At 44.5% G+C, this 18,654-nt stretch overlaps 2 protein-coding genes across 2 annotated transcripts in view; both read right to left on the bottom strand.

Moving 5' to 3' along the window:
• Positions 1 to 18,654, bottom strand: part of LOC138118368 (protocadherin alpha-2-like) — a 90,781-nt gene that overhangs the window by 32,184 nt on the left and 39,943 nt on the right. Inside the window, exons 2-3 of the mRNA XM_069029306.1 lie at positions 6,018 to 6,076; positions 3,776 to 3,864 (exon numbers count right to left, since the gene is read on the bottom strand). Of these exons, the coding sequence (XP_068885407.1) occupies positions 3,776 to 3,864; positions 6,018 to 6,076 (148 nt within the window). The remainder of the gene's footprint in view (positions 1 to 3,775; positions 3,865 to 6,017; positions 6,077 to 18,654) is intronic.
• On the bottom strand, positions 6,018 to 16,846 carry LOC138118338 (protocadherin alpha-C2-like). The gene is made up of 2 exons (XM_069029277.1): positions 14,129 to 16,846; positions 6,018 to 6,076 (listed from the first exon to the last, which is right to left on the bottom strand). Exon 1 carries the CDS (start codon positions 16,844 to 16,846, stop codon positions 14,312 to 14,314), a length of 2,535 nt encoding a protein of 844 aa, XP_068885378.1. The 3' UTR covers positions 6,018 to 6,076; positions 14,129 to 14,311.

The following is an 18,654-nucleotide window of genomic DNA, read 5'->3' as shown; positions in this document are numbered from 1 at the left end:
AACAGCAGGAAAAACTGAATAAAACCAGGAAAAGCTGTGAGACACACAAATTTCAGAGGAAAAACACTGAAAGAGTCCAACTTGGGGTGATGGGATGCAAAGAGCTTTGTATAAAGGGACCTTATAAATCATCTTGTTTCACACCCTTGCCATGGGACACCTTCCACTAGCCCAGGTTGCTCCAAGCCCCATACAAACTGGCCTTGAACACTTCCTGGGATGAGACAGCCACAGATTCTCTGGGCACCCTGTGCCAGGGCCTCACCACCCTCACAGGGAAGAATTTCTTTGTGCAGTGTTCCCAACCAGTCCATGCTGGTCTGTCTGGTGTCCTTGCACCCTTGGGAGAGCCCAGGCAGTGCAGGCAGGCTCTGTTAAAATAATTGCACTGCATCCAACTCTGGGGCCCCAGCACAGGGAGGACATTGACCTGTTGGAGCTTTAAAAAACAGGGTTACCACCTCTCCTCCCCAGCTAATTCCCTGAGAAAAGGAGAAGAAATAGCAGATATATTTAGAAGAATGTTACCACTGCAAAAGCAGAAGTACAAAATTACTGTATTTTAGGATGGCATTTGCCTAGGCAATCTTAATTCAGTCCCTTGTGCATATTTGTAAGGGTAGACACTGAAATCCTAATTTCCTGAAAGTCCGTGGGCTACCTGACATGGACTTCAGAGATGCCAGTATTTCACCCACGGCTTCACCTACACACTGACAAATTTCAGATGCTGATTTTATCATGAGATCCTTTCATCTTTTACAGAACTGTCTGAATGGGAGTATTTTATTTTCCCCTCTCTACATATGGTGTGTGTCCCAGTGCCTTATTCACTGCACACATATAAAGTCTACGTTGAATACAGGATTTGAAATTTCTCATGACTGTTTTTCATTACAAATCCTTATTGTTCTCCTGAGCCTTACTTGTGCTATGAAACCATCTTTAGACTGTTTTTGTGAAGCATTTGCATTACACCAGTTCTGTTTTGTAGATTGGAACCAGCAGCACACAGAAATACACACAGATTTGTCTAATGCCTACTAACTCTAAGCTCTGAATTATTCATAAGTCTGATTTATTCAGAAATCTTCAGTGTTTTATGTCTAGAGCAAAATTTCTGTTCATCCTAGTTTCTGTTATGAGCTCTCACCATTTTTGCCAATCAAGCTCCTTTTATTCTGAGTTAGTGATCAAAAAACCAGAGTTCACTCAGATTAGTGGTCATCCAAAGTCTGACAGAATTGTCAAAACTGTCAAAGGACAGAGAGCAGCAGCCAGAAATCTGTCTTCATTCCCTGAACTCACTATACAGCATGTGGGGGACTAATAGGATGCCCCAGAGAGCTAAACTCAAATCCAGAGGGAGTTTGAACCTTCCTGTCCCTCCTTACCTGAAGTTTCCCGACTGCAAACCTAAAATCTGTTGGACTGGTGCCTAAGAAGGTGCAAACACAATTAAAAACTGCCACATCCAAATTCACTGTCCCTTGCATGGATGAAATATTAATAAAGTCAACAGGAATGCTGTCAGTCAAATAAGGACCAGGTTTTGCTTGGGCAACACATATTTGCTGAAAAACATGTGATGATGTTCAAGTTCAGCTATATATCAGGAACTAAGGATTTATGGATTTAACACTTGACTTGTTATTACAGGTCTTGAACCTAATAACAAAAAAAGAAAGAACCACTGGAAGAAAGATCTGTGGGAAACTATAGGCAAGATTCTAAATCAGTGGTAGTAATTTGCTAAATATGTGATGCGCTGAGGCTACCAAAGCTAATTAATCCTGACGTTTCTCCATTAAACACCTGTTTGCTATTAAGGATCAGGGATCTCTACAGCTTTGGGGTACAAAGAGAGGAGAAGAATATTATCTGAAACCCACTACCAAAAAAAAAGTCTAATTAATGTAATATCAGAGTCACTAATCCCTTGGGAGGGGACAAAGACAAAACAAAATAATCTTTGTGCAGGGACACATTCATTGCACAAGTGCCTCACAAGCCATGGAGGGAAGCAGCATTAGAGCCAAGGGTTACTTCTGCTCAAAAAAAGAGATGTTCAGGTTCCCCAAGCAAGTCTAAAATGATAAGACCCAAAAAAGAATAGCAAGTAGGACTCCAGATAATGGAACAGGGCTCTGGGACCCAAATGTCAATGGACCTTCTCGGATGACAGAACCATCCTACCTTTGCCCTTACATTCAGGTGCCTGGAAATTGGCAGTACCAGCAAGCAAACATCTGGGGGAATGTTTGTATCCATATTGAACTGGTGTAAAGCAATACACTGAGTGCTCAGTCAAGGATGATTAGTGCAGCTGAAAGCCTGAGGGAACCCCTTGCAAAGGTTAGAGTGTACTTGTGGTGACATTTTCAAATGCAAGCTCAACAGTCACACACCCCTCATATTCTGCAAAGGCTGTGTCTTCCTGCAAAGCCTGAGACAGAAGGAAGGGCACACAAACCCCAGGTGATAGCCCAGGGGCCCATTATATATTAAATTAATTTTCAAATCTGTTTCTGCAAACAGCCCTTCTCCAACACAAGTGCAGGTTTTGCTGGGCACCATTAATTTGTGGATGTTGTAACTGTGATTGCAAATCCTCAGGTTGTTCCTCAGCCCTTTATCCAGGTGAAATTCCCCTTTAAGTAAAAAGAAAAGTTTGCACCAAAAAGATTAAACAAAGCAACTATCATATTTTTCTCCTGGAGACCCCACTTCCCAGCATTTGAGCTGCCTCTGTGATATGAGCATCACTCCTCATTTGAATTCCTGACTGGCAGTGCTCACAGAGCTGCCATGCAGGGCTCACCACCCTACATAGGGCATCCACCGAGTTTACAGTTTAGTTTGGACATGGCTGAAAACAGTGACTGACTGCTCCTCTATGTCTCTACATTGTTCCTGCTCCAAAATCAAAAGTGAGAATATTTTTTTTGTCTGCACTGCAAAACATCCAGGTGATTTTTTTTCTAAACTCCATGAGAACCCTCTGTCAATTCTTATTGACTGCTGTGAAGTCATCAGTCAGTGATAGAGTAAATAAAGCTGCATTCTAAACCCTGCTTTTTGTAATTTATTTTGACAAATAAATAATGTTTTAGTTTCCATCATCGTGTATTAGTGAATGAAAACAGCCAGCAAAAAAATTAGGTCTGATTTCACCACAGAAAAGTAAAATGAGAAGAGACATTCAAAGAGATTTACTGGCTTTGTAAAAATAACAAAAGGAAAACTGATAAGCTCCTAGCCCAGTTTTACTATTCTTTTGAAATGGAGGGCAAATCAGCTCTGGAATACACACACCTGAATACACACATCAGAACTGAACCATTATTCCATTATTCCATTACACAAACCAGTAACCTCCAAAAGCAGGGTGAAAGCTGGGATCAGGGACTCTTATCTCCAGTGCTCATCTCAGACTGAGTAAAGAAAAAGATGTATTTTATACTTTGTTGTTCCACTCTATTTAGATTCCACAGATTAATTTACAAGTACTTTATATCCAGATCACAGAATATTCTGAGTTGGAAGGGATCCACAAGGATCATCAAGTCCAAGTCCTAAGTGAATGGCTCCTATCTCATACAGGGATTGAGCCCACAGCCTTGGGGTTATTAGCACCATGCTCTGACCAGCTGAGCTCACCTGAGGGTCTTCACTCAGAGATATCAAACAGAGGAAAAATTAACTAGAAGCATTAGGAGGTCTACTGCAGTTAACATTAGTTCTTCGCAAATATTCTGGATTTTCACATCCTTACCTGCTGTAGCACTGGAGACTGTTGGCCACTGCTGATCAGGCCCTGCTGGTCCTCCACGCAGGACTCCTGCCTCCTCCATATGCACAGCACTGGATAAGCAAAGATCACAGTTGGATTATACAGTTCCCTTCTGCCCTGGACTTCACAGCATTTCCCTTTCCTGCCACTCTTCAAAGTTCACAATTATTTATCACTGGGCAGCTACTCCTAGAGTATTACATGATGTTAGCAGCACAAGAACCAGCTGTTTTGACTTGCAAAAAATACCTTTGATTATTTACTAAAACACAGTTGTGGAGTAACTTATAAAACAAACACCTGCAGGACACTTTGCTCTCATTGACTGGGAGTCACTAACAAGGAAGTGACACAACTTTGCTATTAAGATGTAGCAAGATTAGGCAAATGATTAAAAAGTTGGTGGAGTTAGCTCTGATCTTCTGTCATTGTGCCATTTTAACAGATCCCACCTTCCTGGGTTACTGCACATTTCTCGTGAGCAATTCAGGAAGAGAAATGCATTTTCTCAAATGCAAAATATAACACAGCAAATTTTACAGTGTCACATCATGAGCACTGGGCATTGAAAGCACCAATTTGCACCTTACATGGAAGGAAAAGAAAAAATCTGCTATTTTTAATACAAAACTAAACATTATATTTATATGCAGTTCCTTAAGAGAAAACAGGATTCTGTGACTGTGTCCCTGTCTCTGCTTCTTGGCTTCACACTCCCTTTCACACTTCCAGCTGATCTTAAGGGGCTGTTTCATCCAAATGTGGCAGACATCAAGGGTACCAAATTTCTACAAGTTTTATGAAAAATCAGCATTTTATGAAAACCATCAGCTGGGCAGGGCACACAGGCTCAGAACCTGAGGTTTCAGGTAAGGACAGGGGCTGCTGATGTGAGAGAGCAGAGGAACATGTACAATCTCCCAGAAAGGCCCCATTAGTCTTGTGGGATGAATGGTTTTAAATAAGCTCTTACTTTTCATTAATTGTTCAAGCAGCTTCAGACAAGATCTTGAACTTTGTATAGAAAGGAATGTGGATCCCCAAGAGCATGCCTGACTCAGGACCAGCAGATAAGGTGCTCAGGTAGGCAGAATTCCTTCTTCAGGATCCTGCTCCCCAGACTGTTCATTGATTTTGCAGTTATGGATTACAAAAAAAATTGAAAGTCACAGCAGGAATATAAAAGAAAGAAAACAGCTTGCCCAGTAGGCCACAAAGTCAAGCTTGCTCTGTCTTCCTTTGCTTTTGGTCCTTGAGGTTTAGATTCCTTTTCACACAGCATCTCAAAGTCAGCTGGGAGTCACTCTGTGTCCTCACCCACATGAAGCACAGTGTGACTCTGGATTTAGGACTTGATTCTTATAAAAACCCTTCTGCCCTGTGGATAATGGACAAAGGTACAGTACCAGTGCACCAACAGTTCTGAGGAACTCATACCACCCTCACTTTGTGATGCCACTAGGAATGACTGCAGCCTTATGACTGCATCTAAACCTGTATGGGAATCTTACTAATCACATCAGATTACAACTGAATTTAGAACCAGTTTTCTGGTCTGCTTAGGGAGAGCAAAAATACTGTTTGATTTAGGCTCTACAGAAACAATTTTAGTATAATTCTCTTTTTCCAAGTGTACTGAGTAGAAAATTATACCAGACTGCTTGCGATATTAGACAGCAGATTTTCAAAGATGTCTAAAGAGATTTGGACAAAAACCTCACTTTTCCTTCTTTGAAAATCCACCTCATATCTTCAAAAAGTCCTTTCAACTGTATTAATCTTCTTGATTGCACCATGTGGTTAATAAACCTGCTGCAGGAGCAGCTACTTTTATGGTAATGAGAAACAAGAAGATGGAAATGCACACTGACTATTGAAACATCAGCACTGATGATTACAGGGAGCTTTAAAATGAATAAAAAGTATATAATGACAATTAAATGATTCAATAATTGGAACAATTATGCCTTGACAGTCAACAGAGATACAAAAGCAGAAGGTAAAAAGAAAGAACAGCACAGCTCTACAGGAGCACAATAACAGCATAAGATGCAAGTCAGACTGAATCTGTAGCACGTGGAGATTGGAAGTGACAGCAGCAGAACTCAGGTGCTTTCCATCTAAGCATAGATATCATCAGTCTAGGGCATCAGAAGAAACTCTGTCCTTTTCACAGAGGAAAAAACCACAGAATTCCCCTTCTCTGGAGAAACACCACACATACCTTTGCATTCCTGCCCTCAGGGACGCAGAGTAGCGCCAGTCCGGATTGGGGTGTTTTGGCTGTAGAAACATAAGCCCAGGACAATGCTGTTAGTGTCAGTAAAACATGCTAAAAATCATATGCATCTGGCTAATTTTGTCAGAAAAGCCTATATGGATATACCCAATTTTTGTGAATTGCCAAATCTTTCTACAAATCTAAAGAAACTTTCAAATGGGCACACAGGGAGTGTCTCTGTAATAAACTTGTCTGCATGCCAAGGCCTTTGGCTAGAGATGATCTCTGTGGAACATTTAATGCTGCAAACTGGTGGAAAGTTATCTCACACATTTATCAACATTTTGGGCATAGAATGAAAAACCAACATCATAAATCCAGAAGCACATTGTTTTTTTACCTGATAAGGTGAGAAAACTGGAACTTCTGCACTGAATAGTAAAAATGTAGCTCCCTGTGAGGGGGACATGTGGGGCAGCAAGGTTTCTGCTGGAATTCAGTGTACTGCAGAGGACTGCAATGGATGGTATCAGATTTGCAGACTGCAGCAAGTCTTTTATTAAGGACAGACATGTTCATAATACCAAAACCTATTAGATTCTCCATATTCATGAGAGGGCATGAGAGGTAGAAGGGGAAAACAGTCAGCAATACCCTCTGACCAACAAACCTCAGCATATGCTGATGTGCTGCAGCATGACTTGCTAAATAAGGAGATAATTAAGAAATCCTCTGTTGATCAAAAATTGCTCCAGAAAATAGTTTTTGCATCGTCAGGGGATCGTCACTATAATTTTCAACTACAGCCAATGGAGTGCAAGCTCAGGTCCCTTAAAATTAAGCCCTAAGGACATACCAAGGTTATTTCTCAAGGTACTAGAAACATTATTCTGGAGGTGATAGTGTAGTGAGTGCTCAAGTTCAGGCACTGGAATTCACAGACAGAACTTATGTCCAAAAACATAATGGACTACATTCATTCCTGATGTGTCTTGCATTGTGCCAAACACACAAATAATAAATGACAGTAATGGTTTAATTCTCTTCAAATTATTGGAGGCAGATCAGAAATGAATTTGACCCCATTACCTGAAAGAGAAAAAGAAAGTGTTGAACATTCTGAATTATTTAAAGCCAACTCTGTTGTTCCTCTTGAGGTTTGGCATATGCTTTTCCTTGGATCAATAGGTATTATTCAAACAAAAATGGAGCAATTACAACTTACAGTATTGCTCTATCACCATACTTCTCAGGTCCAGCATCACTCAAGACTGAGATGCTCTTGGATGATGCACACACGAGTATTCTTTAGTCTGAGTTACACAAAAGGGAGGAGGCTGCTATTTGCAACCACACATTAAACATCTGTGCTAGCAATTTCCTTCCCATTTATCCCCCTATTCTCTGTCATGCTCAGGTTCTGCTGAGTTTAGCAGAAAGTGGTTTGACAAGAAGCCCATTATGCATGGTTCTAGTCTTTTCTGATTAATTCCATTTTGGCCCCAGTCCCAGGGATGTCAAAGCAACTCTAAAGTCAACCACGTAGTAAGAGTCAATGAAAGAGGATAGAGAACACATACTGATCAGATCCTCTCCTGAGCTTGCCTTTCTCGAGTATGAAGGGTGCTGACAGCAGAAGATTTGGCTTTTCTTCTGCTGGGGGTTTTTTTTATTGCAGGGGAGCTGCTGGACTGGAGGAAAGCCCCTTTGTTCTATTTTGCAGTTTGAGAGGTGCAGGTAACTAACTTGCACAGGCTTGTAGGCAGCGTGAGGAGGAGGAATCTTACCACAGTCCCAGGCAAAACATAGATAAAGTGAGATTACATCAAAGCACTGACAAAGTCTGACACCAATTGGGTAGGAGTGAGAAAAGAGGAAAACGACCACTCACTCACAGTACATGGATTTTTGGTTTTCAGATGAGAGCTTTCCAACTCTTGGCTAGAAGACAAAAACTTCTGTTCTGTTTGCAATGGGGCATCAGATCTTAAATGGGTGATGATGTCAGGAGAAACGAATTAATTAGAAATTCATTATTTATTCACTTCATATGCAGGGACCAAGACTCCCCATGTCAATATAAGAGAAATTAGGAGACTGGTATTTTCAAGAGTTACTATCGAGAATCTCTGGCATCTTGTGGCTATTCTCTCTTTGCTATGACTCTTCAGGTAGGGCTGTAGTGCTGTTCCCAGAGGAGCAGAAGAAGCAAGCAGGGAAAAGGATGAGAAAAATGTACTCTGGAGGTGGAAAGATCTATTGCCACAGTTGACTGTCAGGGGCTGGGGTTTTTTTTACTGTGAAAAAAATCAATATCTGTGACTTCCTTTTGAAGTCCTTACAGGAAGAACAAGAGCACAAGGCAGTTGGGCAGCAGTCTATCTTTGTGCAGACCTATTTTCACCCAGTTTTACCATGTGCTTGCTGCTTGACTGGGCAGTTTCAGAGCTCAGCGAGAGGCACATTTGTCCCACACTTGTGTTACCACAGCTTGGTGTTCTGCAACTGACAAAATCAGTGAAATTTCTATTTTGTCAGCATAGTTGGCTTCTCCTTTTGTTCTGCTACAGACTGAGTTCTTTCAGTTTCTCTGGCCATAAGAGAAAAGTTGTTTCAATACATCTCTAAATGAGACTGGACTAGAAAAGCAATAAAGCATGACCAATAATAGAAGTGGAGCAGAGTAGAAGCAAACCTATTCAGCAATATCTCTCCCCAGCTCAGATGCACTAGTGTTGCTTCTTAGAAATCCACCAGGAATTCACAGTCTACACACTTGGGTTGGTTTCTATCTCTGGCTATGAACAGTCCACCTTCACCAGACCATTCCCTGAAACCTGCCACACAGCCAAGTGTGTCCCACAGCACTGTGCCAGTACACCATTGTAGCCCATCTCAAAGAGAGCTGAGCCCTCAGGCAGTCCCAGGGGCCAGGGGGCTGCACAGCAGCTCTCCATGGGCTGTGAAAGCCCCATCACTGACTTGGCTGTGAGATGTGCAGCTGTGTCCTAAACCAACACCACCAGGACAAGGTGCAGCTGACCAGGAAGTGTGAGTGCAGAGAGGAAGCACAAAGAGGAATACAGGCTCTGAACTGGTCCAGATGCTTCCCAGCTGTACATCCCCACACTCTCACTGTGTCACACAATGCTGATGAAGACAATATTGTTCCTTTTACCTCCCCAGCTCCCAGTTCATCACAAGACCCTGTTTCTCACAATCCAGCACATTCTCTTAGGTTTAAGGTAATTTCAACTTGCCGCTTCCCTCAGAGATTTTTGGAGGTCCTGTAGCAAGTCCAGCAGTCCTGTCAGGAGGTGAAAGAAATCCCACGATCCAGCACAAAAGTAATCAACCATTCCCTGTTTCTCCCATCAGCTGCTTTTTCTGATTCAGTTACAGCACACATCACCATAGTGTGAGATGAGTCAAAATCTATCCAGGTGCCTACACAAGTGGTTGTCACTGCACCAGGTGAACACCTCATGCCACCAGTTTGCTCCTGCTGGTTCTTCCAGGCACCAGGGTTTATTCTGCCAACCACATAACCACAAGCATTAATGTCACTAGTCATGAACAACCAGCCCTATTGGGAAGTCTGATAATGTGAATGTAGAGTTAAAGCAGAGCCATCTTAGGAGCAAGAAAGCTCATGCAAAATGCCACACAGTCATTTTCAAGTGGGTTAACTGAAGAATTATTTCATTGGTTCAGGAAGAATAAATTTAGTTGAAAATGTATCATTACAAACATCTCCCTCAGCTCTCTTTTTAACCTAATACCTCAACACAGTAAGAACTTGTCCCCGGGAAAGGAGAAATTCCTAATTTTTAAAATATTGTCCTGATCCCATCATCAACAGATCAATGCAAACACTAACTTCCACTTCAGTGCTTGCTACAACAAAACCTGCTTGAAGTAGTGTGAATCTAATATTTACAAACAGTCTCAGATGCTGAGACTCCTAAAAACATCCTGCTTCATTCTGATTTCCACACAAATGCACAACAGAATGACATAAGGTATGTTTATCAAATGTATCTGCTTTGAAGCAATAATAAAAGGCTTTTAGAACCCCTGACCGCATAAGGCTCTGCTTATTTTCAAGTGAGACAATGCTGACAGCTGTGAGGAAACAGACTTCTATTCCTGCTTTCCTTCTGTAAATGTTTAGAATTAAGTTGATGTGGAGAACAAACTATTTAAATACGTTTTTATCATTCAATAAATCAAAAAGGAAACTGGAAAATGTTGTAATTGAAAAGCCCAAATTCTGAGAATGTTCATTTGCATTCCTAACTCTGAGAAAACTGAGGTGAAGGGAACAGACAAGTGCTTCTGTGAAGTACATTTAACGAGTTCCAAGAGAAGGAAAACACCTCTGCTTAATCTTGGATGCAAATTTCTGCTGGCACAGCAGAAGCCTCAAGCCAAGTGCCTGAGTGCCCTGAAGCACAGAGCACTGTCCCTGCTCAGCCGAGCAGGTTCAGACACTGCCATTAAACAAAAGAACAAACATTTATAGTTAACCTTTTCAATGTCAGTAGGGCTGGCGAATTTCTTAAAGGCTTAAGTTCTTGCACTGAGATTGTAAGATATTCCACCACTAATACCTTTAAATCCTCTGAGAGAAATCTCTTGGACAGACTGCTACAAGCAGTGCTGTGAGGTTACTATTTAGACACTTCAAAACATGCTTGCATTTAAAGTAGTATCAAAATGTGTTCAACTCAAGCATTGCTTTCTTTTTACCATGTGTTTAGCAAGGTGGTTTTGAAGTGAAAAATACAGAAAAAGAGGCAGAAGCAAAGCAAACAGCTGTAAACCTCCAATGGATCTCATGGGTCTTACTACCATCAATGTGCAGATTTTTTCACTTTCTTTACAAGTGTCCATAGAGCAACACGCTCTATTTCTGAACATCACATGAAACATCATGTTTTGTCAGCCACATGTGTCACCACACAAAAGAAAGGGTCCAAGGAAATGTATAATATAAAGAGTTTATATCTAGTTCTAGCAAGTATCCAGACTGTCCACTCCTCATTAGGAATGTGCCAGGCTGTCTTCTGGGACAGAAAACTCCTGTTAAAACATTTTGGTTTGATTGTTATTTCCTGCCATGAAGGGAAAAGGCTGTCAAGAGATGCAAGACATAAGAAGTGAGCTTAACTGCACAGGATGTAAGAACAAGACAGGAAAGAAGAAAAGAAAAACCAAGGACCAGACACTATCCAGACATCATTCAGCATCTTCACAGGAATATGAGGAAACAGACTCCAGAATAAAGCACTGAAACCCTTCCTGAAAATGACTGATCATCAGTGCCCAGTAACAAAATCACAACTCCACATAAAATCTCTTCACAAAATAGTGTGTGCACCCCTGTTTCAAAAGACAGGAATCCAGGCTGCCCATAACCTCACACAGTGCCAGAAATGAAGCCACAGTATTTTTTTTCCCCTATATTCTGCCTACACTGCCTGCCTGGTCCCCCTGCAGCAGTTATCTGATGAGAGAGCAATATCCATTAACCCTGCATCGCTACCCTTATCACCACCAGCCTCCTGACAGCAATAACCGTGTCCAAGATTTCCTGTGCAGCTGCATTAGTACATTTCTTCTTTGACAAAACACCTTTGGTCTGAGTCATCCTTATAAACCTATAAAGGACTGTGCAGGTAAGCAGGGTGAACACAGAAGCAGCAGTTATCTTGCAGAAAAAAGCTTCCATTCCACCATCACAACACTGCCAGTAAAAAAGGAATAGCCACACAGGAGTCAGAGCTTCACAAAGTACTAAAAATTCCCCACCTAACCTTATTGCACTTGTTTTCACTTCTACTGTATCTTTCTAATGACCCAATAAAGTCAGTCACAACTTAGTGTAAGCATTAACATCTCTGACCTTACCAGTAAATATGAAAAGAACCAAGACCTTATTGCCCCAAATGTTACTGAGATTAATCCCAAATAACTTGGAAATATTTTTCCTCTCACTGTATAAACAATATTTTCAAAATAATAGCCACTGTGAAATCCTAGGTATATCTGTACTTAGAAAACCCATTCACCTCGTCCCATCCTCATCAATGAACAACCAGTTGAAAATCCATTTCCAAAAATTGTGTGGAAGAAAAAAAGAAAGGACCTGTTCACACCTTCCAAAAGTAAAACACAGATCAGAGACTGACTTTGTGAATTGGTGCATGGACAATACTGCCTGTTGCTGTGCCTCACAAATGAAGGCCCAGGCTCTTAAAGGCTGATTCAAAGTTCACTTTAACTAAAAAGAGAAACACAGTTCCCTGAAAATCTAATAATACAAAGATCATTATCCTTAAAAAGTAGAATTCAGTGTTGCTAAGCAATTGATGGTATCTTCAGTGCAAACGCTGAGCTTGAAACAGTAGAAAGACAAGATTTTTAGTATGTAATTAGCCCGGAACTAGTAATTAGTGAATGCCATTACATTCAGCCATTTCCTCATGTGCACATGGCATTGATACATCTTCATAGAATGCCCTACCACAGGACAGGTTAAGAAGCAGAGGCCTAAGAAAAGAACTTGTGATGAGAAAAACTTGTCAGAACTTCACCTCTGTTTAAATCACACAGAACTAGTTGAACAATTGATTCCCCTTTAGGATGACAACTCCACACAGGCAGCATTCCTTAGTTTGTTCTACACAACTCTCTGCTTTTGTACTCCAAGTTTGGGCTGGCTTTGCTGCCACTGTCTGATCTGCACTGGTAATCAGAACTTGCTAATTCATTGCATTCAATGGAGCGAGTCTCAAAATGTGATAGGAATCTGTTAAACTGATTTCCTACTGGTCCTACATCCAAAGTGAAGTCATTTCCAGTTATTGCTTTTCTTCTTGCACATCCCCCTACCCCAAAGATCAGCTCTAAAGTGTGTATTTCACTCTTTGATTCTTCAGCATACATGCTCATAGAGCATGTCTCATATTCCCTCCTATATCAAACACATTCCAAGCATTTTATTTAAAGGTACAAAAACTGCACAGAAAGAGAAAAAAGCACTTCCCCTGTACCCTGCCACTGTGATTTACAGAAAAACAGTGCATTCATTTTAAATGGATTAATGTTGAATGGATGATCATTACTCTCTAAAAGCATTTTTATGGAAGACTTGCTGGCTCTTAAGATATGGGCATCTCTGCTCAACAAAAAAACAGTTGCAAAAGATGCTAACATCTTCATATGTGAAAAAGTATAAAGGAAGAAATAAACGAGTTCTATTTCTGTGGCAAGAATACACAAATAAGGCTCCTTTCTATCCCACCAGTTGTTCCCCTAACTTTCCCACATCTGGGGCACAAACTGATCTTATGCCTGCCACAATTATGGGATACAAACAACACACAGTAATTGCAATATTTTCGTTTGTGCACCAGAATTAGTCTCTCCTGCGGGTGCTTCTGAGTTCAGTCCCAACATGAGTAAAAAGCAAACTGCACAGATCATGCAAACTACACACCAACTGCAGGCTTCCTGCAAGCCAGCATAAAGCAGCCATTAATTCTTCTCTGTGGGAAAATATTGCAAAGGTTAATATATGGCTGGTGGAACCATAAGTATTAAACAATTTTCAATAGCAACCCAGCAGGTTAGAAGTTGCCACTCTGCAACTTAATGATGGTGACTTGCTGTAATTCTCTGCAAAGATGTCACTGGGTTGTCACAGGCCAGAAAGCAAAAAATGCAGCACTGGGTAGAACAAACATTATCAAAGGAGGGATTGCAGTTTTCAGACAACTTAAAATATGCTCACATTAGTAAGATCACTGCAATAATATGCTTTGCTAAATTCAACAGATTTACTTAGGTATGAAGACAGCAAAGCAGCAAACATCCAGAACTGCCTTAAAGTAACCTTTTGATTTCAAGGCTAATCAGTGATTATTTTTTCTCCTGCAATATGAGTTTTACCATCAAAACTGTAAGACTAGATGTGTCATTCCCTAGCAGACTGTAGCAGCAGGCAATTTTAGACCTGTAAGAGAAAAGGGAAGGATGCAATACTCAATACAGCATATGCTGCAAAAATGAGGTGAATCTTGAGCAACAGACGCATATACTGAACTTACCAAATGGACCCTGAAAGTCTCAGTATTTACCTAGAAACAAAATGCATGGCATAGATTAGATTCACGACAACCAAGTTTCATAGCTGAGTGTCAGCAAACCCCTAAGGGAATATGCTTCATCTGAGTTTTCCAGTTGGACCCTCTGCTTGAGTAAAGATTTGCTCAGAGCTCTGTGCAGACCATTTACCAAGGGAGCCTCACCTCATTAGGAGTAATGGAGTCATTTCTAAGTATGATCAGGTTTTGTGCACTCTGCCCACTCTGTCCTGTCAGATGCCTCTCAGCCACCACTGCAGAGGGACCAGTAGTTCCTGTTGGGCCACAGGTATTGTAAAACATGAAAGTGTCACTTCCTGATCCTGCAGTCAGGCATGCCTTATAACAGTAGGTCTTAGTGAGAGACCCATTGCCCCTCACTTCAATGAAATGGGGCTGTACTTTTAAACCTTGGGGCAGTCTAGCATCAATGTTGTTGTTGGCCTGCTTGTACAGATCAGCAGGGCTCCGTTCTCTGACTGTACAGCACCCTGCACAGCAGGAGCTCCCATACAGACTGTATCTGTAGCACTTGATAATAGTCAGCCCAATGATTGTGAAAAGGAAAACGAAGGAGATGGCGCTCAAAGCGATAATGAGATAAAGAGTGACCTCTGAGTAATTGCTTGGACTTTTAAAGTGTCTTCTTCTATCAGGGATGATTTTGGAAACTCTGTCCACCACAGCAATAGTGATGGCTACTGATGAGGACATCGATGGCTCTCCATTGTCTCTCACTTCCACCGTCAGGTTGAAAGTAGGTGTGCTGTCCTCCCCCAGTTTGCGAGTAGTCCTAATCTCCCCAGTGTGGAGCTCTATCCTGAACAAACCTGGATCTGAGGTTTGCACCAGATAGAAGAACAACCAGGCATTTTGTCCTGAGTCCCCGTCAATGGCTATAATTTTGGTTACCAAATATCCAGCATATGCCGAGCGTGGGATCATCTCCAGGGCTGCTGAAGTGTTGGTTGAGGTAGGATACAGAATCTGTGGAGCATGGTCATTCTCATCTACCACGTAGATGTAGACAGTGACAGTGCTGCTCAGTGGTGGGATCCCAGCATCCTGAGCCTGGACAATCACCTGGAACTCCCTTAGTGTCTCATAGTCAAAGGACCTGACAGCATACATGTTGCCACTATCGGATTTAATGGAGACATAGGAAGCAACCGGTAGCCCTTCAATCTCTCCATCTACTAGAGAATAGGACACATAGGCATTTTTGGCAACATCTGGGTCAGTGGCTTTAATAGTGCACAGGAAGGCTCCAAGGGGGTTGTTCTCAGGGATGTAAACTGAGTACACAGGTTCCTCGAAGCGTGGAGGATTGTCATTGATGTCGGAGACCTCCACATGGATCACCTTCTGGGAGGACAGAGGGGGGCTCCCAGAATCAGTAGCAGTAACTGTGATGTTGTAGGCTGCTGCTTTCTCGTGGTCCAGTTTGCCCTGGGTGACCAAGGTGTAGGAGTTCTTGAAGGAGTTGAGAGTGAAGGGGAGGCCGGGTGGAATGCGCAGGCTCACCTGCTTGTTCAGCCCCGAGTCCTGGTCAGTGACACTCATCAGGGCCACCACAGTTCCTGACCTTGCATCCTCTGGCACTGGGCTGTACAGGGAGGTCAGCTCCACTTCGGGAACATTATCATTGGCATCCACAATGTTGACCAGCACCTTGCAGTGCCCAGCCATAGAGACAGGGCCCTGATCAGTGGCTTGTACATAGATCTCATAGGAGGATGCCTCCTCATAGTCCAAAGTGCCATTAACCCGCACCTCCCCTGAATGTGGGTCCACGCTAAAGAGCTGTCTCACCTTCTGGGGGGTGTAGCTGCCGAAGGAATAGATCACATCCCCATTAGAGCCCTCATCAGGGTCTGAGGCATTGAGTTTGACCACTAGCGTGCCAGGCAGGGAGTTCTCCAGAAGGCTCACGGTGTAGGTGGAGCGGTCGAAGGCAGGTGGGTTGTCATTGGTATCCACAACTCGCACAGAGATCTGGGCCGTACCAGACTTGGGGGGATCCCCACCATCCACAGCAGTCAGCACCAGCTGCTGCAGGGCAGTCTGCTCCCGGTCCAGTGGCTGCTGCAGCACCAGCTCCAGGAGTTTGCTGCCACTCTGGAAGCCTTTAAGGTCCAGGGCAAAGTGGCGACTGGGGCTGAGCAGATAGTTCTGCACAGAGTTGGTGCCCACATCAGGGTCCTGGGCACTTTCAATGTGGAAACGGGCCCCGGGCACGGCAGACTCACTGATCTCCAGCCGGTAATCCTGGCGGGGGAACCGCGGCGCGTTGTCATTGATGTCCAGCACCTCCACCTCCACGTTGTGCACCTCAATGGGCTGCTCGATGACCAACTCCAGGCTGAGGAAGCAGGAGGGGCTCAGCTCGCAGAGCGCCTCGCGGTCCATACGCTCCCGCACCAGCAGCGCCCCGCGGCCCAGCTCCAACTCCAGGTACTGCCGGCCGCTGCCCGAGGTGATCCGCGCTCCCCTCGCCGCCAGCCGCCGCGGATCCACGCCCAGGTCGCTCGCCACGCTGCCCACGAAGGCGCCGTGCGGCAGCTCCTCCCGCACCGAGTAGCGGAGCGGCCCGCCCGCCGCCCGCCCGGCGCACAGCCCCAGCAGCAGCAGCGGGCCCAGCACCGCCGCCCCGCCGCGGCTCCGCCGAGCAGCCGCCGCCATGGCCGGGGCGGGGGGGTGGGTGCGGGAGCAGCCGGAGCCCGGAGCCGCCGAGACCGGCCCCGGCCCGGCCTCACTCCCCGCCGCCGCCCGGCCGCCTCATGCAAGCGGCGAGCAGCAGCCGCCGGCCGCCTCCGGCCCCGCCGCCGCCCGGTCCATGCTCGCCGGCTGCGCGAAGCGGCGGCTCCGACCTCTCTCCCTCCGGCGGCTCTCGGGAGGATGAGGAGGAGGAGGAAGGAGGAGGGACCGGGACTTGCCGGATCCGCTTTCTCCTGCTCCAGCTGCTGCGCGGGAGGAGGCGGGGGTGGACGCTAAGCCGCGGCTGGCGCCGGTTCAGCACCTGGGCCGGGAACAGCGGCACGGCGGCACCGCCCCCGCGCCCCGCCCGCGCCCACGTGTCGCGGCCCCGCGGAGCTCCGCGACCCTCGGCGCCCGTGGCCGCAGGCTCTGGCCGCGGAGCCTGGAGGGGCGCGGCTGCTGTGCCGTCCTCGCCGCTCCTTGTCTCCGCCCTGGCTTCGCTGCTGAAGCTTTAGGGGCGCGGAGCGGCGGCTGGGGGAGCTGACAACTGCATTCATTCACTTGTGGACCTGCTGCTGCAGCGCTGAAGTACGTCCGCTTGAAAGGGTTAAATCAGCGCAGAGCTCCGAACAAAATGGGCTTCCAGCCAGGTCTGGTGCCGTTTGTGTGTTGCTGCAGTGGGTTTGACGACCTCTTTCTTGGAGACCTGCCCCTCTGCTCCCTCGGAGATTCATTCTTGCTGCAGCACTATCCCCCTGCCCAGCCTCCGTGGGCACCTCTGCGCTGCTTCCACCCACCTCCGCTCGGCTGAGACAATTCTGCAAGTCACACCCATGAGTTATGAGCATTTAGGGTGAGCCTCAGTTTCTCATCCAATGCAATACACAGGCTCAAGGTGATCAGGTGCAGCTGCAGAGAAGATGGAACATGATCTGTTTTCCAGTTACAGTTTTTTCCTCCTCTACCCTTGTGACAGAGAACTGACAAAAAACGGTCATGAAATTGAACAAACTCAGCAGTGGGGGTGAGGATGCTGCACCTGCAATGAGTTTTTCCCCAATGTCACAAGTCCCAGCAAAGATAATAAACTTAGGCTCTCATTCGTACACCACCTGAGTCACAAAGCTGAGAGATTTAACAAGACAAACCACAGGCTGTAGTCCTCCAGCTGTGCAACTATGTTGTACCTACTACCCAATGCAGAAACTATTTCTCTACAAGTGTTTCTTTCCCTGTTGGTTTTTTCCTTTTCTTTCCCCCCAAAGTCTTTTTGAACATCCAAAAAAATCCTCTCTGGATTGGGCTGGTCTATCAAGGGGAGGGGGTGACCCCAACATTCAGCTAAAACCTCTTTCATTGCCCTTTGTTGGCCTGGGCACCCCTCACCATGTTGGTTGATTTTTGAGAACACTATAAATATCTGAAGTTTTTGCTCTAATGTATCTGATGCACAAACCCTGGAGCACAACTGCCCTCATTCTGACTCAGCACCACTAAGAACTACTACCATCTATCAGCTTTTATCTGAGGCCACCTCTACCAAAAGAGACAACATTACCCCATTGTGGCTGGTGGTTCCTTTATTCTCCACCCATTTTTGTGGCCCAAATATTTGTTCTCATATTTATTCTAATATGCCCAGTATCCCAGTGTCTGCAATTACTGCTGTCAAATCACCCAACCCTGTTTAATATTTTTAAGTAGGATAAATGTAGGTCTGTGCAGACCAACATGAGCAGATAGAGATGCCAAGTGCCTAGAACACCTGGAAAAATGCCTATTTCAACCAGTTG

This window comes from Aphelocoma coerulescens, chromosome 13 (genome assembly GCF_041296385.1).
Source record: "Aphelocoma coerulescens isolate FSJ_1873_10779 chromosome 13, UR_Acoe_1.0, whole genome shotgun sequence".
NCBI lineage: Eukaryota > Metazoa > Chordata > Aves > Passeriformes > Corvidae > Aphelocoma > Aphelocoma coerulescens.
Note: the sequence above shows the minus strand (reverse complement) of the source record. Positions and strands in the feature narration are given on the sequence as shown.